This window comes from Drosophila hydei, unplaced genomic scaffold, assembly GCF_003285905.1.
Source record: "Drosophila hydei strain 15085-1641.00,03,60 unplaced genomic scaffold, DhydRS2 tig00008119-arrow-pilon, whole genome shotgun sequence".
NCBI lineage: Eukaryota > Metazoa > Arthropoda > Insecta > Diptera > Drosophilidae > Drosophila > Drosophila hydei.
Genome location: NW_022045830.1, coordinates 4,572,254 through 4,592,475, shown reverse-complemented (window position 1 = coordinate 4,592,475; position 20,222 = coordinate 4,572,254). Strand labels below are relative to the sequence as shown.

At 39.5% G+C, this 20,222-nt stretch overlaps 2 protein-coding genes across 2 annotated transcripts; one reads left to right on the top strand and one right to left on the bottom strand.

Annotated features, from left to right (window-relative positions):
• The first annotated feature begins 5,809 nt into the window (after positions 1 to 5,809).
• Positions 5,810 to 6,512, top strand: LOC111597869. The gene is made up of 2 exons (XM_023312794.2): positions 5,810 to 5,927; positions 5,990 to 6,512. Exons 1-2 carry the CDS (start codon positions 5,901 to 5,903, stop codon positions 6,509 to 6,511), a joined length of 549 nt encoding a protein of 182 aa, XP_023168562.1. The 5' UTR covers positions 5,810 to 5,900; the 3' UTR covers position 6,512.
• Positions 6,513 to 8,767: 2,255 nt separating this feature from the next.
• On the bottom strand, positions 8,768 to 9,845 carry LOC111597879. The gene is made up of 3 exons (XM_023312804.2): positions 9,816 to 9,845; positions 9,539 to 9,742; positions 8,768 to 9,358 (listed from the first exon to the last, which is right to left on the bottom strand). Exons 1-3 carry the CDS (start codon positions 9,843 to 9,845, stop codon positions 8,768 to 8,770), a joined length of 825 nt encoding a protein of 274 aa, XP_023168572.2.
• Positions 9,846 to 20,222: the final 10,377 nt, after the last annotated feature.

The window sequence follows — 20,222 nt, the reverse complement described above, 5'->3', positions numbered from 1 at the left end:
CTCTAACCCCATACCCGATTGACAATTTCAATTGCAGATCCTGGACCCACACACGCCCCTATGCAAATGGCGAAGCTGCCTCCGTTTGTGCTGACAGCTTTCGAGCTGGAATCGTTTGTTGTTGTTCATGTTGTTGTGTCAGTTGTTGCTTTTGTTGTTGCAGTTGTCATTGCCGTCTAAATTAACCGTTTCGTAACATCAGCTCAGTCCTTGCCTATCTTTGTGCGTTACCAGCTGCCACGACTCGCCCGCCCCCCTACGCCGCCTCCGCCTGGTTGACTGCCTTTGCGCTGAGATGCGAGCACTTCTCTTGTTATACTGATTGAACATGAGTAAAGAGGGTATATGGATTTTAGTCAAATGTATGTTATTCCCAAAAAAATATGAAGTGCGGCTTATGCCGTCATCTGGACTTGGTTTTCTAAGCATAACTCAAAGGCACACCAAAGACCTTTTTTTTCAGTCATATATATAGTTAAGTTCATTAGCAGGGAGTGTCGTAGAGTTGGAACAGCGGCTGGAAGTGTTGTTCAGGGTATCTCGTAGTCATGCACGCCCGCCTAGAGCACGCTTACTTGTTTAGTTTCAAGTTTGTATGAGTCAGTCGTGCGTGCCCGGGAGCTTGCCAATTGGCGCAATCAGGCAGCGACTATAGACAACGCCACTCGACTCCGCTCGAGTCGACGCAACGCGACTCGACTCGACTCGACTCGACAGTTGGCTTTGTCTTGTTCTGGAGCGGATCAGGGCGCCGCCCTGATTGCCATTTACAATTAGCGCGCGGGTAAACAGTGAAATCGCATGGCCTTAAAGCGCGCTGTCTCTAATGAACAAACCCGCCTCAAAGTAGAAAGGAGTATGCTACATCCCCCACAGGCCAAGCTCCGCCTCCGCCCTCGCCGCCGCCTACTTTGCAGCTGTCTTATGTGCGCGCGTAAGTATGGAATTGGAATAATGTACTCGTAATTGGATATGTGATTAATGAGCCATGTACGCGTTCGCCTTTGACTCAAAACACGTGCTGATTTAACGCTGTCAACGGGCGGTCTCACATCACACACACACACACGCGCACACACATACAGAGAGAGTGAGAGAGACAGAGAGAGATATTATGCATTTGCTTAATCATTATCCGATTAGCTGTCCAGTCTGTATTATTATCGAACTCGGTATTTACTCCGAGTAGCTTTGTTTTTCAGCTGCTGCTGTCAGCTGCGTGGCAACGTGCAACCGAATGTTGCAAGTCGCTGTGAAAACTTACAGTTAATTATGCTTCAATGAAGCTCTTACCTCAGCTCTTGGCGGCTTGCAGTCATCGATGAAATAAATGTAATTAATGGCAATTAAGTGGGCGTGGCAAGTGCTGCACATGCAACGCACTCAAAGCTAATGACCCATATTATGCATTGGCTGGCAGTGTGTGTGTGTGTGTGTGTGAGTGTGTGTGTGTTGCGAGTGTTCTTTATAATTGCAAGAGCTTAAAATTGTCAATGGAAGATGCTGTTAATTGGGTCAGCAAGCTGTTGCAAGAGCAGCACAAAAGCGCACAAGGCAACCATTTCATGCTTCATAAATCTCCAGTATAAATCGCTTTCATTTTTAAGTCCAGATTGCCCTTCATTAATTCCAACGAAACTCTCATTTTGTATATACGTTGCTTCTTGAGCTCACATCTTGGTTTTTATGGCTCAGTTTTCTGGCATATCTGAGCTCTATGCCATAGGCAAATGAGTTCTTATATTCTGCAATTGCATATAAAATACAGTTCTGTAAAAACCTATAAATGTCCATCAAAATGAATAGACTAAAGCTGAAAATACTTTGACAATTTTGGAAATTCTTATATGTGATATGCCAGTCGATGGCGTCCGACCTTCCCATGTTATTTCATTTAAAATATCAAATGGGGAAGCTGTGCTCTTTAATAATAAATACTATAAAGACTCGCACACGTATATATGAAGTATATTACGTATTATTTATTATTATTTCTATATTGTGTATTATAATTATTATTAATATTTATAGTTTAATTTTAAGTCAACATAACTTTTCTGCTTATTGCTATGCAAACTAGTTTTGCAGTGTTTGGTTTATTATCTATAGTTCGATTGCTATTTCGTACTGCGAATCAAATAGCTGTGACCTTATATATTATATCTGTTCAAGCATGAATATGCTATAGACGGCTAATTTCTGATGTCTTTATGCGGAATATGAGAGGGTGTTGAGGCATTTACAACGTCAATCCATCGAGTCTAGGAACATGGCATGAGAGATAAATTAATATATAATATATATAAATAACACATGAGAATTCTAAATAAAAGATGATAATCAGTGCAACATAAGCCTCATACAAGTATGAGTCTCTCAAGCATACTTCAACTATATCTTATAGTTGCTATAGAAAAAAGTCACAATTATAGGTAAGTTATCAGCTTTTCAAGATTACTTTCTTACATTTTAATTATATTGAATCTCTGAATTTGATGGAAGACTTATTCAACTGTGCCATCATTTTATTGTGTTAGGAAGAATCTATAAGAACTGTTTGATTTATTATGACTAACATCAATCTGAGATCTAGATTGCTCCTGCACGTTATGATATGATATGATATTGCACAATTTGTCAAGTCCGATATCAAGCTTAGAAAATATAAAACTCTTGTTGATTCTCTACAAGAGTCTCAATCTGCACTCTGCGCACTTTATTTTCACTTTTCCTGTAGACATGAAAGCCAAAGAGCTTAACTTATTAATTTATATTGATAGCTAACTTAATAGCTTATTCTCATTTTAGTCATTAGGCAAAATGTAAGCTAAATAAGTTGAATTAAAATGCAATTAAATTATGAAATGCAATTGAAGAGCTTTGAAATTTAAATGCAATTCAATGAAAACTTTGAGGTTTTTAGCCAAAGACACTTGGCTCCTTAACTGCTTAGCTCCTAAGTTTCTGCGATTAAATCGGGGCGGAGTGGAACACACATTATATGCACAGTTTGTTGTGGTTAAAATGCATATTAAATCTAATTCGATTTGCATTTGCTCTGAATGGGTAATGATGCACGTGTATGCTCTCTCTCTCTCTCTCTCTTGCTTTCTCTCTGTGTCTCCCTCCCCCGCTCTCTGTGTCCCCTTTGGGTTGAGGTTTTGGCTCAGCTTTAGGTGCAGACCAAGGCGCACCGCAGGCCAACTTGCAGCTGGGCGTTGATGCGTCTGGCAAGTCGATGTAATGTTGTGGTCGAGTTTCGAGGCACGTTGCTTTGAGGCTTTGGCCCTGAGCTAAGCTGAGCAAATAGTTCTAGCCAGACGTCAATGGGGCCCGCCATCAAATGCCCAAATTCTCTTCAAATAATTGAAATTTTGTTATTGCCAAATGAAAGCAAAAAGAAGCAACAGATTAAAAACTCAAAATACTTGTTTGTTTTGCTGCATTGTTTTTGTACAATTTTTTTGTTTGTTTTCTGTATTCTGTTCGGCTGTCCGGCGTATTTTGTTCAGGCGTAAATTCCCAGCAAAATATTTTTACATATTTTTTTCACTCGCGGCTGCTCAGCTTCCAAAAACATGTCTTTGATCTCAAACGCAGCAACCGAAAGAAAACAAAAAAGAAGAGAAAAATTTACATACAACGTAAAGTACAATTTACACAAATACAAAAAAAAGCAAAATAAAAATACTAAAATTAAACAAATACGTGAATAATGTAAGTGCAAAATAAACCTCAGAGCTTGACGCTCAAATTATTTGTGGAATTCATTATTTTCGTGAGCTGCTCGAATGCCAATAAAGCCATCGCCGCTGGAGGCGTTCGCTTGAGATTTTTCCAGCAACAACAATAAAAAACAGGCTCAAACTCAACTCACATTAATTAATGGAAAGCGGCTTTGATTGACAGTCAACTGAAGCTAATTCATTTATTTATATATATTTTATGTCACTTTTTACACGGAAGACAAGAGTTGAGCATGGGAATGTGCTTACAACAAATTAATCATTTTTATTATAGAATATTTGCGATGCTTCCTAATGTTCTTCTGCCATAAATCAAGCTATAAATCTATAAATTTATCAACTTCTTTAAGTTCAATTAAATTCGTCAAAGTCAATCGATCTTTATGAAATATTTCAGTTTGGGTTTTAAGTTAATAGTAACTCTTTCAGTTTTGCTGCTACTTAACTCTTAAAAACAATATATCTTAAAGAAATTTTGAAATTTGTTTGTTGGGGTTTTCCCTATTTCTCATGCTCAGTTCTTTCATAAAAACTGCTTCTATATTCAAGAAACGTTTCTTCAAAGTGTAATTGTTGCTTTCTCATGGTATTTTTTACTTATTTCATTTCTTCTTCAATTGAAATCACCGAAATGGCTTTAGGAAAGTTCTTTCACTCAATGTATTCTTTATCATTTAATTAAAATCTTATTACTTGTCTTTAAACAAATTTTATTGTGCCAAATAATCTGTAAATCTGTGCTAGTTTATTCGTATTTAAGTCGGTTTATGAAAACGTGTTATATATATATATATATATATATATATATTGTATATATATATATTGTATATATGTATTGCAAGCGACAAACAGTCTAAAGGCAATGCACAGCGAGCTGCTCATTCGTAATTAAATATCAGAATTAAAATTTCACAGTGTAAAACCTTTTGATTGATATGCCAATTTGTAAGCTGCAAGAGTGTGCGTGTGTGTGTGTGTGAATCAAGTGCTTAAACTTCATTAAAGTTCAGTGGTACAAAGCGAGTGCAATTAATAATTTTATTCATTTTCATTTAATTTGTGCGTATTAATTAGTCAATAAAGTAATTGAAGACAGTTAAACAAAGGTGTTTTATTATTTTGTGTTAGCTTGTAAAGCACAATCAAATGCAAATGTGTGCCACAGTGGGCCAACACCTTGATTTGTTGCTGCCTTTGTTGCATTTCTCTTTTGAACTTTTGACGTGCAACATGATGCATGACGCGACTTGTCGCGCGAATCATCTGGGCTCCAGCTGCTGCCTGACCTGCCCTGACGTCTGCTGCGTGTGTCAGTCACTCCGATTGTCAGTCAAAGGCAGCAGCAGCAGCAGCAGCAGCAACCGGCAGCTGAAATGGTCGTCACACAGTTTGAAATCGGAGCTTGCGAACCGGATTTACCCAAAACAAACAACAAAATGATTAAGAACATTTGATTTGCATGCTCACGACTGCACAATACTCTGTTTGTTCATTTGAATGAAGAACTGATAAAAGATTTGAACATAAAAGCATTCTTTTGATTTATTTATTTTTTCTTTTCAGAGTTATTTACAATTTTCCAATTTTGCAATTTTGTAATATATAGATTTTTGAGTGAGATTATGAATATATATTTTACTTATTTGCGGTACATTGGCAGCTTGTCTTAAGATAACTCTATACCCTGTTTATATAGCAGTTTGTATTTCAAACTACTTACTAGAATTATTAGAATTTATTAGAAGAATATATCTTATATCTGTATGGAATGGCTTTCCTTAACATTTAAAAAAAAAATATATTTTGCCAGAAATTTCGCCCAAGCAATATACCCACTTGCACTGCATGTACAGTGTAGCAGAAAGAAACAAAAATAAAAGACGCAGCAGTGAAATGATTTTTTCTTTCCACTTGAACTTGATGCGCGCCTTAAATATAAAAACTCACAGCCTCAGAACATTAGACGTGTTTAAGAGCTCGATTAAAGCGTAGCTCGCCTTAAGTTGACTTGAGTTTAGTCAGAAAGAAATTTCAGTTTGTTTATTTATATTTAATATATACGTAAAAACATAATTAGAAAGTTGATTTCAACGATTTCATTTAAATAAAATTTATCAGAGAAAATCGAGTTCAAAAATCCAGCATCCAACGGAAATGTGCGACAAAAGTGTTCGAAACATGGTAATCATTAACGATATCTGAACTGCATACGATCTATATTTATATATATCTTTTAAACTTAGCTGCTGAGCTGCTGTCTTGCTGTGCTGCTTACCACAAGTCAGGCTCGGCCGCGCTACAGTAAAAACTCGCATAAGAAGAACTTTGACCTCAGCAGCGCAGGCAGTGAGACCATCTTGGCCTACGCATCCAAGCCCCAGCCTCCCATGACCCTGACGGACAACTACAACTTGATTATGCCCGATTACTATGATCACCATCCAGCGGAGTCGATGCAGCTGCAGAACTTTGCCAACTTCTACGATGCCGAGATGAGTCCGGGCGCCGACCTGGGCATGGATGAGTCCCAGTTCCTGACCAGCAGCACGCCAGTGCGTGGGCCCACGCCAATCAATGTCGACGAGCAGCGCATACGCCAGCAGCTGTATCCGGTTGACATCGCCCGGGAGAAGAAGGCCCTGCAGAAGCTGAAGAAGGGCAGCACAAAGCCACGAGGCCCCGACTATGCCGAATGGGATCAGTTCGATTACGATCTCTACAGCGTCAATCCGGGCGATAGCAAAAAGTACTATAACGATTTCTAAATGTTTGCCCAACTTTCTAGTTATTCCCGTATTTGTTTTTGTTTATTGTTTACTTCTGTTTAAGCACTGAATAAATTATTTATTTATTTGTAAATTGCATTTAAAAAAATGTATTTGGAATGTGGTTTTATTACTTTTAAAAGCTTTTGTGACTGTCGCAATACTTTTGCTTAATATGTTGTCTCTCCTCCTCCTCCTCTTCATCTTCTTTTTTATTTTTAGCAAATTTGTCTGGCTACAATAATTATTAGTTGCCTAATTTGTTTAATTGCACGAGTCATTAGCAGTTGATTTTGATTATGGAGAGACTATTTTACTCTTTTCTTTTTGACTTGTGTGCGATCTTTTGCACAGCATCCGAGTCTCTACGCTGCGGGCCCTTAGAGAGTGCTGTCGGGACAGAAGCTTCATCATAAGCGCCTCTCTTGACACCTTGTTTACTTATGCAGCTCTTGTGGCGCCTCGACGCTGCACAGCTTGTGACATTTCCTCTGGACCCGGACAGTCGACCGTCTGCAATGGTGATGAATCGCCCAGCAGCTGTTGGCGTGCTTTTCATACACACATTGTGACGTCAGGGCTTGAAACGTGTTTCTATTTAGTAACTACCTAAAAGATAAAATAAAATAACAACACAACAGATGAAGCTATTTCTTGGCATGTCTCACTCGAATGCTAAGCCAATGACTCAACAAGAGTTCGACGCTGTGTTTGGGAGCAGGTCTCCATTTGTTTGGGGATTTTACAGTAATTTGATATCGAATATTTCCCAATTAAGGCGAAATGAAGAATTCTTTTTTGTTTGATTTTCTTGCTAGCTAAAAACATTTCAAATTGCCTTTTATGGTTGCGGTTCGATATCGAGCTCGATTGAGTAGCCGAATAATTTGGAGCAGCTACTGAAATTCAAATAGAAATCAAATCTGAATTTTCCGTTTGAATATTGGTAATTGAGGCTGTTTACCCTGGTCTGAGTTATGCACACCACATTATAGTTACTGCAAGACTTATGACAGCTTCCTTGTGATTTATTTGCCTTTTAGGTTTATTGTTCCCTATTGAGTAAAGTAACTCCCAAGCATGTTTCAAGCTTAGTTTTTAAATGTTTGTATACATAGCTATGATATGTTGAGCAGCAATGCTGCCAAGAATCCAATCAAAATTTATAGCATACTTTTAGGCTGGACGTCTTAAAAGCTCCTGTGTGCTCATTAACTGAGTGAAATAGTATGTTGGTTTTGTCCGTTTTGCTGTCCGTCCGTCTGACCATAAGAACTCAAACGATAGCTTATAATGTAGCTAGAGACTTGGATCGGAAAATACTATATCTGGCATGGCAGAAACGTTATTAGCTAACGTGATAGAAACCTGCTTGAAATTTGAAAAATGTGCTTGCGGTGATAAGCCAAGATCAAAAGATATAGTGGATATATTGGGGTCATGGCTAACAGCTTAATCTTGTCTTCCACACTTTTTACTCTATTGATTCATTAAAAGATAATATTAATAAGCTTCTTAAGGGCGTGGCAAGACGGAAATAAATCATAATCCAAATCTTACCAGATTTGGAAGCTGGCAGCGCTTAGACCGTGAATAAATATTAGGCTGTCGGTAGCGCTGGCTTTAAATATTTTTACTTAATTGTGATTTCAATTTGTTGCAGTTTTTGTAGCCTTAAGTCATAAACATTTTGTGGGCCTGTGAGCCAGCGTAGACATCTTGCCCCCGGATTTTTCTTCGGTACACTTTTGTCTATTGTTGTGTGAGATGCGAGCTGTGTTAAAAGTGCTGCTAGTCAATCCACGGTATATATGGAGTTCTGTTGCCTAAAGAATTCTCTGTAGCAGTCAGTTTCTCATAAGATAGTCAGCTGCAGTCCATCATCGTAGCGCTTTGTTTTGCAAGCCTTTAATAGCTCCTGTAAATGGTGCCTTTGGCTTATGTGTGCTTTGAAATGCGTTTCAATATCGAAACATTCCATGAAATGTTTGGCAAGAAAGCTGCACAGGTTTCAATACAAATATAACATTAATTTAGACTTTGCAAGCAAAACAGTTAATTTTAAATATTTGCTCCAATTCTCGAACTTCTTAAGGCTTAAATAAGTAAGTGGAGACAACAACTGCCCGTAGAAATATTGAGGATTACGAGAATTTTAATGGCGAACTAAAAAACAATTTTACAGAATGTAAACAAAATTTATAAAATTTTCCTCTATAATTATTCTATGGAATCTTTTAGATTTTGTGATGTGGCTTAATTATAGGGATACCTGGCCAGCTGCTCTTGTATATGTAGATTGAGGCGTCTGTCACGCGGTCGCAGCTGACCCTCGGCATTTATCTCGGCGCCCGGCGTCACGTAGATTTCCTTGCGGTCTTCGCTTTTTGCCGGCAGCGTTTTTGCACGAGCCGAATTTAGGACCTCGAAATGATTGGCATCGATCTGGCCGGGATTCAGCTGCAGCTGTTGGCATTGGCCGTTTGGCTGACAGTTGCTCACGATGCGCCGATAGCCGCGCGAATCACCTGGCACCGACTGCTTGTAGTCGTAGTTGTCCAACATGGCGCTCTGCGACTGAGCGTTATAGTCGCCAATGCGTGGTGCTACCGTTGGCTCTCCGGCCGCCCTTGGGACTGGCCCAGAGCCATGACCACCATCCAGCTGACGCTGGCCATTAGGCAGTGTGATAACAGCATAGGGCAGTGGATTGTTGTCCAGCTTCGGTTGCTGCTGTGGTGCACCATAAGTGACCACTGGCTGCACCTGAGCTGTGGTAATTGTCAAGGCCTGCGGCTGTCTGTAGTAGCTGGCAGCTGGTTGCTGTGCTTGATAGTACTTGTTGGGCTGGATTGGGGCAGGCGGTGGTGCTATGAGGCCCACTAACGCAGGCTGGCGGTTGACCAGCAGCGGATTGTACGGCGAACTGACCAATTGCTGATGCTGATATTGCTGCCGCGGCTGCTGCAGTTGCTGCTGTTGATATGTGGTTCGCTGCTGCTGCTGCTGCTGCTGATGAGCCGGCACCGCGAACGTTTCATGTGCCACATAGACCGCTGGCGCCCTATGCGCTTGCAGCTCATAGGTGCGTCCATGTTGTCCAAGTGTTTGCACTACGAACTTGGTCGCCGACTGGCCCACAGCTGGAGTCCGTGGAGTCAGGTGGAATGGTATTTGCGGTTGCGGATAGTTATAACTGACTTGTGACTCGGCGCAGCTCAATAGCGCCAACTAAAATAATTTGTTTCAAAATATATTAATATTGATGTGGCGTTGATGGCTAATTAGCCCGTATGCTGCTTACCGCCAAGACCAGCAGCATCATGTGGGCCATCTAAGCGTAGAGAGTGAGTTATTGATTTGGAAATTATGGAACTGCTTGTGGTTTGTGTTGTGCACGCCTCGCCGTCTGGCAAATGATTGAGACAGATGCTGCGCAGATCACACTGTTTGACTTCTTCGAAAGAAGAGTCAACCCAGAGCCGAGGCAGTGGCAGCAAAACTTGTTTTGCCCATTGAGTTGTAATTGTGGCACCGCTTGCCTTTGGATTTGTTGTACCACATTTAAATTTCATAATTTGTTTTTGTCTCTCTCTCTCTTTCTCTCTGCAGCTCTACCTCTTTCTCTCTTTCCGTACATATATATATGTATATATATATATATATGTGGATTTATTTATATGCCTGCATTTGCTATCGGCGCTCGCCACTTCAACGTTCGCTTGCTTGTGGTATAATTTGGCTATCACTTATGTTTCGGTTTTGTCATAGTTAAGGAGCCAACTTTTACGTTGGCCCATGCGAAGAAATCATTCCGTGAGGCCGTGAAAATGCTTTCCGCTCGTTTGGATACGCTTTTAGAGGGTACTGAGGTTAATTCACATGTTGTGCAAGGTATTGATGGGAATATATAGTGATAAATGTATTTCTATATTATCAACTATTGTGATGTGTTTATTTATGTGATTGTATGCAGTTAAGACTCTCAGCTAAAGCCGCTCAGCATATAGCAAGTTTAGTAAGGGCTTGGATGAAGATATATTGACCAAATTTTTAATTTTCTAAGCATATAATGTCTTTTCAATGGCTCACTTCCTCCCTCTTACTCTCCATCTCTCATTCTTTGTCTTTCCCTCTTTCTCTTTAGCTCTTTTTATATTTCGCTAATTGAATTGTTTTTTATCTAAAGTATTTCTGGTTTTCAAACCTCTTCTTCTCTTAAAGCCAATTCAAGCGCAGCTTGTTTCATTCATATTTTTATATATCCCCCAAAAGCGCGCAGACAAAGCGTATTCATTGTTCGCTTTGCTGCCTCAAATTCACTCTTTTCTAGTTTGTTTATTATTTATGTTATTCATTGTCTTTCCGCACTTAACCACTTTTAAGTTACCAACTCACCCATGCCACATTATTGTACATTTCTGCGTATTGACTTTATGGCTAGAAAGATCATGTTGATCTCGTCAAAAGTAAAAGTGCGATTCCGCCGGGCGTAATCATAGCTCGCGTTGTTGATGTGATTGTCGTTGTTGTTGTTGTTATTGGTTTATAAATAAATTTGCATTAATTTTGTATGAGATTTATGGTTTGTGTTTTTGTTTCAGGTTTCATCTGCGGAGGTTGTGTAAATTGGTAAACAATAAAGTTTAATTCGATTCAAATGCAGAGTTGATTTATATTTGGTCAGCCGACTTGAAGCTGGAATCCAAAATTTATTTCTCAAATCTCGCATTTGATACTATTCTACATTTGAGGCCTATTTATGGGCCATGGTAAAGGTCGTTGCAACCATAAAGTCTGTTTCAAGTTGACGAATTAGGCTTGATTTCTCTTTTCTTTCGACCGAACTTTGATTTCGTCTGACATAAAAGATATATGAAGTGATGCGATATGCAGATGTGTTAGCTTTGGCACTTATATCTTAACTTCGGGTATTTGGCAAATGCGAATGATTGATTCATTGCAAATCTGCAGAAACTGTCTTAGCCAACATAATAAGAGTTGATATTTGAGGAGATTGTCATGAATTGATATAAAAGCGTAGATTTATAGCTGCTTCTAACAGGTGCTAATTCAGTTAATGCCATTTATTAGAGGGTAGTTGTCAAAGTTGATAGACAGATTGTATTTGATCAATATATTTCAAAGTTAGTGCTGCGACTATCACCACTCATTAGCTCACGCATTTTTAAAATGATGTTTAATCAAAAATCAAGTCTAGAAAACTTTGTACTCGAAAATTTGCATTTTTAAATAAATTATTAATACTAACAAATTATGAAAAAACTAAAAAAAATCAACTGAAAAAATTATTAAAAATTGAAAACAAAATTTATAATAAGTAAAAATATAAAAAGCTAATTTTTGGTAAAATCAATTACGGAACTAAATAAATTTAAAAGTTTTTTGAGCATAAATCAATACTTGCATTTTATTAACAATTTTAAATTGATTTTAAGAAGCTATTTCAGAAAACAGTAAATTTGTCTTAGTTGTTGTCTTGGCTGCACAGGTGAATGGCCTCACAAAAGATCTGATTTTTATTCATTTCTTGATTAATTTTTGTCGCTGCTATTTAATTTTCCATTCAGGCGGCATAATGGAACAGGTTTCGAATGGCCTTTGATTGTTTGACCAATTATTTAACACGATTATCAATTGGCAAAAAGAATCTCTATGTAATGTGCTAAGAGGTAAGCCTACCTGGGTTATAAAGCAGACATTATGATCGCTTTGTTTGCCTTGACTGAGACAAAAAATCATCGATGATTCATAGAGCGATAAGTGAAATTATGAATATATAACATTCAATGTATGTCACTTTATGTTAACGTGCGGCTCCATAACCGGTATTGATCAGAGTTTCGGGTAGTTGACTGAAGCTTTCGTCGTGTGCTGCAAACGCAGTCAATTGCCTGGCAGACGTTGCGCAATATGTTAATGTAAAATCAAAGGCGCGGCATTTGAATGCCACTTGAGGAGGCAAAAGTCTATGCCGGGGGCAGAACTACGCACGTGCAGTGGCTCGGGCGGCTAACAAAGCGCAAGGCAACTGCCAACACTTGACATTCACAATGAAAATGCAAGGCAAATGAAAGAGACTTACTCACGCAGACAGCCACACGCACTCGCGACGGCTTATCAGAGCGCTGGAGTAGCGCTTAATAATGCAAGTGGCCGATGCTGCGTATACGCAATGTGCCTTGACTTGAGCTGACTTGACTGGGCTCAGCGTGAGCCCGCAGGCTTGACTGGGGGCGTGCTAGATTTGTGAGGGTGTGAGTGCGTCTGTGCGTTGTCTGTGCCACGACAGCGTTGCATTCATAACGTGCATTCAGGGTTAAAAGTCGAGTTGAATTGCGTCGTGCTGCGCGGCGCCGCATTGCATGCAACGCCGAACGAGATAGCGCACGTGATGGGGTCGCTATAGAAATGCAGTTTGCAGTTGCACTGACAAATACGGCTGTGCATGTGTGTGTTCCATCAGACGAAGGGACGTGCAGTTTGTTTTAGCCATTTTCCACATGAAGCGTCACTTTAGACACCTCGCTGGCTTTGCTGGGCTTTCAGTAGCTTTGCTTTAGTTGCGGCGCCTAATTAGGCACACCTGAGCCCACGGCGTAACTGGCCTGCCTTGCAAATTGGTTAGCCGCTTGCCAACTGGGTTGAATGACCCTTTGCCACCCAGCTGAACTCCGTAATCCAGCGAAAAAAAAGGAAACAGAAAAACTGCTTTAAGCAGCTTCGCCTACAACAATGCAAAAAACGCTGCAAAAAAAGCAAGAAAATCAATTGCATAATGGCGCATGTGTTGCGCTCAGCAGCAGCAGCAGCAGGAGCAACAACAACAATAACAAGACTAAATTGCAACTCTTATTTTTTTTTATTTCCATTTGCAGCGGAGCAGAGAAAATAACAAAAACAACAACAAAATCAACCACCAGGCGACGCCACTCGAGTTGCAGTCAGAGATTTTTGTTGCTGCTGCCATATTTTTTTGTTGCCATCGGAGACAAATACACCCACACACACACAGAGACACTTGGGTCGACACATGTGTGTGACTGGCAGGCAGTCAGCTTTTGTTTGCGCCCGCACAGGAAGCCATTTAAGTGCGGCTTCTTGAGAAAATTGCCGGCGCGACGGGCAGAGCAGCGCGGCGGAGACAGAGGCAAAAAGAGCGAAATAGATAGAGAAAGTGTGAGAGGGAGCAAGCGATAGTCCCATAGATATAGATAAAGATAAAGATAGAGTGTGAGAGAGCTACATAGAAGGATGTGCCTAACGAGCGCGTTGCAGTCTTAATTATTAACAGCAGCAGCAGCAGCAGCAGTTGCAGGGCAGAGTAAGGGGCAGACTAAAAGAAAGAGAGACAGAGAGATAGAGAGAGATGGGTGACGAGAAGTTAATGCCTGTCCAGAGCTTAACTCTGTTGCTGGCTATCATGCACGACGGGACTTGGAAACCCGCTCAGTGCTAAGCCGCTCAATTGTTGAGCGACTCAGGCGCCTTAATAGGCTTAGAATCGAGTCAACTATCAAAACAAGTCCGATAAAAGCACAAATATGCATGCACACATGCACAGACATGCACAGACAAGCGCAGACATGCACAGACATGCACACTCGCATTTGATATGCTTGCGCTCCAGTTGCAGCGCAAACAGCTTTGTCAACGCATTCCAGATTCGCGTGTGTGCATGAGTGTGTGTTTGTTGGTGTGTCCCTGTTCTGTCTCAACTGCGTCTGCACTCTTACTATACCCGCACACACACATACATACATAAATGTCGAGATTTGCATATGTCTGCTGCAGCGCCGCTGAGTATGCAATGCCCGTCGCCAGCTCTTGACTTACCCTCGGAGTCGTCCTCATTGGCTTTGTTTTATAATTTTCCTTTGATTAATTTTTGTATTTTTATTTTCGGTCACATGCACTAAACAATGCCCATGAGCAGTGCAGTCGGTAAATAAACAGGGTGTGCATTGCTGTGCAAGCTAATCAGATTTCTTTTGGATTTTAAAATATAAACATAAACAAATGTAATATTATATGATTTTAAAAATTTAATATAAAAGAAATGTAAACTAATAAAATGTATATAATGAAAATAAATATAAAAATTAAAATTAAAATTAAAGAAAATTGAAATTAAAGATTTTTTAAAATTAAAGAAAATTAAAATTAAAATTAAAAAATTATATAAAATTAAAATTAAAATTAAATTAAAATTAAAATTAAAATTAAATATCGAAAATATGTATATATATAATATATAGATAAAATTACTGCTTCAATACATTTCTCTTTTTTAATATCCCTATCATTGAACAGTAAATAGATAAGTAAATTAAGACCCTATATAGACTGAATATATCATATAGTAAGTCACAGTTTGATGGCAAGTAACCCTGGCTGCAAATGCTGAGTATTGCAACAATATCAAAAGCAACAACAACAACAACAACAACAGCAGCAGCAGAAACAACATCAGCAACAACAACAATTGCTGCTGCTGGATATGGACTCCTCTGATGTTTATTTGCAGTCACTTCGCATGTGTCGCCACCAGCGGCTGAGCGACAGAGATGATGAGGCACAAAATGTGGCCAGGCGAAGTCAAAACTAAACTGCCAGCCAGTCTGCCTGCCTGCCTGTCTGTCCGTCCGGCAGTCCGTCCATCTATCCGTCTATCTGTCTGCAACAAAAAAAGAGAATTAAAATTGAAAAAAAAAAAACAGAAATGTTTGCAACAAACAGACAAATGAGGACGGCGGCGTTGACATGATGCCGCCCGGGAGCCTGCGAGCGGCATCTGTCGGCGTCGCTGCCGCGTTGCATGTTGCAGACGATGTCGTCATTGCCGCGCTGCATGCGTTGCATTTTTACGTTTTTTTATATATATATATTTTTCTGCTTCAGTTTTTTTTGTTTTTTTCCTCTTTTAGCTATATTTAAATACGCTGCGGGTTGCACTGTGCACAGCACTTCATTTGCTTCACAGCTCATTCATGTTTTGTGTCGAGCCTACGCCAGGCAGCGAGTAGCAAGCTGCGAGCAGCGAGGCTGCCAGCCAGACGTAGCTCTAAGCCGAGGTAAACACTGCTCGACAGTTGCCCGTCTCTCTTTGACTCATGCGGCTGTAATGGCAGCTGCCTCACCTACATTCTGCACTTAGACATGCTGCCACGTTGGCGGCGGTGGTGGCTGCCTCGAAATAAAAAAAAAATTGCAAAAAAAAACCTCCCCAGCTGCGACGCCGTCGCTGACGCTGCTGCTGTTGCAGCTCCCTCGCGGCCTGCGTCTGGGCTCGGGATATCGCTTACAACAAACACTTGCAACGTTTGCAAAGCTTCTGCTCCGCCGCACGGTCGTTGGCCATGGCGGCGGTGGCGAAGGCGAAGACGGATGCAGAGGCGCTGGCGGCGACGTTAACGTTAACGTTAACGGCAGCGGCAGTGGCAACGGCGACGTTAACGTTAACGGCGGCCTTCCTTTCTCGAGAAGTTTGCCGAGCTCTACACTCGGTTGCATTTGCTGCATGTGGCATGGCAGTTGCCAGTACGTTCGCGTGCTTTGCATACTTTGGTTGCGTTTTTTGTTGCGCCACAGCCGCTGCTGCAGACGCCGCGCGCGTGATTTAACGGCATCGAGAACGTTTCGAGTTTTTGCCTTCGTTTATTTTTCAATTTCGGTTCGCATTTGCAATCAACGCGCTTTTTGCCAATTGCGGATTGCCGATTGCCGTTTGCCGATTGGCCGTTTGTGTGGCGCCTCCGATTTCCGCCGGTGTTTTGGCCATTTGCGCGCCATTTTTTACACGGCCATTTGATGCGTTGAGATGGCCAAAGCTAGCGCCATAAATCACATGGCATAATTGTACACGTTGAGCCAACAGCTTGGCTTACAGCTTGGCCAACTAGCTAGCCACTCGGTCAGCCAGAGGGACAACAAGTGGATGCCCTCCTAGGCGTTATAAGCCAAACGAAATCCGAAACATTTTCCATCACAAAATTACAATAAACGAAAGCCGCTTAAACTTAACATTCACATTGCGCATGGATTAGAGAGCACTTTCCGAGCTGACAATAGGATATATAAATATATACACATATATATTAAGCGGAGCAAATTGATTTCCAAACTAAATTGTAAGTATGTAAGAGGAAATGAGTGTGAGAATAAATATAATAAAATAAATAAATAAATATTATTTAAATTAATATAGAATTGTATAAATACTATTTTATTGTATAGCTTAAATCTTTGCTCAGATTTGAAGATTCTTTTATGTTACAAAATTATAAAGAAAATATATTTATAATAAAGTTTACAAAATATTTTTATAAAATTTTACAAAATACCAAAAAAATTATAAATAAATTTAAAAAAAATATTTTTAAACAATTTACAAAAAGTTGAAAAAAATGTTGTAAATAATTTTCAAAACATTTTCAGAATATTTTAAAAAATTGGAGTAAATATTTTTAAAAAACTGTACAATAAAGCATTTTTTTATATATTTTTTTTTAACTAATTTTAAATAAAATGATCAAACTTTTTTATTTAACGTGGGTAGAGATGATTCTTAAATATAATCAATTTTATCTTAGAATTGCCACTCAAAAAGTTAAAAAAGTTTTAAGATGTTAATCGAAAGGAAGGCTAATTGGTATAGATCAATTCAAAATATGATTTTTGTATAATCTCTGTGAACTTACGAGCATACAGGAGATAAGCTTAAACAGAGTACTTCGACGAGTCTTGTTAAGTTAAAGAAATATACAAGAGGTATTAAGTTGAGTTAAGTTTACTAGATCTTGTATTACCTTACCATATACTTTACTATAAAATATAATATAATATATAAAATACTACTATTATTATATATTATGATTTAATTATATTTGTTATACAATTAATATTTTTTTATTAATGATAATGAATCATTAAATATGATACGTGTTTTCAACTGTATTCAATCTCCTCCTTTCACTTTGAGTAGGTTTAGGTAGAGATTTGCCATAAGCGGTTATTCGCTTTGTGTTTTAAGAAGGGTATTGAATGCATTACGAAAGCACGTTAACCGCAGAATTGTCTGACAACTTGTCGTACGTTTGCATGATGAGGGAGCCGAGTCTCCGATGCCCTGCTATAATTCACAACTTGTAATTGTGTGCAAACAAACGCAGTAAATGCAATTTCAATTAAGCAGGTACAAAAACAGAGACTTCAAAGAAAAGAGAGAGGGGGAGAGAGATGGGTAAAGGGAGAGAGGGAAAAAAGTGAAATCGAATCCGTTAACATCACACGCTTTGTTAAGCACTGTCCCCATACAGGAAAGCAAAGATGGCACTCGAATCGCTTGTGAGGTTTCCCCAGCCAAACACAACCGCAAGTGCGTAGCCTGTCAGAGGCTGTGCTGCTCGCTGGCAGGCTGAGTGCTGTGCGGCATGTAGCAAGTGGCAAGTGCAGCGTCAGGTGCACTGACATTGACGCGCACGACTGCAGCAGCAAAAGCAGCAGCAGGGGACTTGCCACACAGCCAGCTGTTCCGCAGCGAACCTTGAGCCCAAAACAAACTCGTCTGCTTTTTGCTGAACGCCTGCTCGCCAACAGACGCGTCTGCAAGGGCGTTCCCGAGTTGCATTTCGAGCCCCTTTCACTGTGCATTGTATGCGTTTGTTTTTTACGTTTCTCTGTTACTTTTTTTTAGCATGCAATCCAGCTGTGTGTTTTGTCAACATGGCAGCCCAGCAAATCCAGTTACGAGTCCCAGCTCCAGCTCCTACTCCAGCTCTAGCTCCAGCTCCAGCTTCAGCTCCAGCTCCTGCATTGTGCGCCTTTTTGTGTGCATTGTTTTTGTTAGCTCTGTGTGAGCGCGAGCTTGGGCAAGGCGGGAGCGGCAGTCGAGTTGCCGTTGCAGTTAATTGAAAATACTAAATTTCCACTGTCTAGACGGCAAATTATATGACAATTGTTAGAGCGCATGTTTGACTTTCATATTAAAATTAATTACTTCGGCTGCTTGCCATAAAAATGGGCACTGGTTAAATATTAGAGATATGCAAATACTCATACTAATGTAAATATATATATAGAGCTTATATATAGAGCTAATATTAAACCTCATTTAGTTAATTATTTTTGCGTGAATTAACTCAGTTTGCAGATTAAATGAGCTTAGATATAAAAAAGAGGTTTTCCACTTAATGCATTCAGCTAAATCCGGATTTGCACGGTCCAGTCAATAAAAGTTACGTAAGCTTCTTTATGTTTTTTGCCTAACATTAAACATTTCTACAGTTAAATAAATCAAAGCTTGAATCTGAAATTAATCTAATACTGCGCCCATATAGTTTATGGCACAAAACCAGTTTCCGCCGCTGTAGGTGGCTACGCGCAAGCCACGCCTTCTTTAGATTTTATTTCACAAAAATTAAGCGTGCTTTTTCACTCCGATAACCCGTTTATCAGTGCGATCCGTCAGAGCGAGGCACTTCTTACATCAATGTAGCTAGGCAAGATCTCTTGGACTAACCTCTGAGAATATCTTTGCCATGGAGTAGATACGGCCGAAGACCATTAATTAAGCTTTAAGCCAATGTGAAATGAGTTGAGTATCGATTTTTGATATATCACACACAATTTATGCAATTATCACACAAGAGAACTAATCACAAGTTGCCTATGATAATAATTAATGCGATAATTGCAAATGCATTAAAATTAAGGAAATCTCATAAACATGCAGAGCTCAGTCGGACAGGAAATTGAACGAAATTTACACAATAAGCAATTACAAACGGAAATCGTGCGAAAGCAAAACACCTTTGACTACTGCCTCACACACACATATGCACACACTCGCACACAGCCACATGTGCTGAGGGCATTAATTTGGCATTTAATAAACAATGAAATTGAAAATTTAAGGTGCTTAGCCAACGAGTCGTAGGCCAAGTCGTATGTCAATCTTGGCATTACAGTCATGCAAGTAATTACACTGACCGCCTCAATAAGCCAGAAATTTTATGCATTCCCCAATTGCAAAAGCATCAAATGTGTGTGCGTGTGTGTCTGTGTGTGTGTGTGTGTGTTTGACTACTGCAAATTCATTAACTGCAACTCCTTGTTGCTGTCGTTGTTGTGGCCCTTTTGGCCAGCATCTTGAAAATCAAAATTTGCATCTACTTCAACATTGACTTTACCGATTTTGCCTTACGCATTTTATTACGTGTTTATTATGCTAACAATGCGAGAAAAGTTTGCCTTTGTGTGTGCGTGTGTGTGTGTGAGTAGTGCAAACAGTGGCGCAGTTCTTCAAGGAATGAAAGTTAAACATAACTAAAATTCATGTAGATAAACACGTGTTAATGAATATGCAAAATAGTCGAGGGTTAAGTAAGATAAATGCGCCTTAGATATATGTTTGGTAGATATGAACGGGAAGTATAGATAGGTGAATAAAGTGTAAGCATATAAAATAATATATGCATGGATAGAGTTGAGTATTCAAATGTTTTGTAATGAATTAGGATTATTTTTGCGGATGGAACGTCAGGGATAAAATAGTGTAAACTACATTTTAAATAAATGTTTGGTGTGTATAAAATCATAAAAAAATAATAGTTGAAAGAATAAAGATAATAGTAATTAGAATATTAATACTGATAATAAATAATAATAATAATAATTATAATAATAATAA

Coding starts and splice junctions, on each gene's coding strand:
- LOC111597879 (XM_023312804.2), bottom strand. CDS start 9,845: ATGGCCCACATGATGCTGCTGGTCTTGGCG. Junction 9,743..9,815: donor TGATGCTGCTGGTCTTGGCG/GTAAGCAGCATA, acceptor AAATTATTTTAG/TTGGCGCTATTGAGCTGCGC. Junction 9,359..9,538: donor TGGCACATGAAACGTTCGCG/GTGCCGGCTCAT, acceptor GCCCCAATCCAG/CCCAACAAGTACTATCAAGC.
- LOC111597869 (XM_023312794.2), top strand. CDS start 5,901: ATGTGCGACAAAAGTGTTCGAAACATG. Junction 5,928..5,989: donor ACAAAAGTGTTCGAAACATG/GTAATCATTAAC, acceptor TTTTAAACTTAG/CTGCTGAGCTGCTGTCTTGC.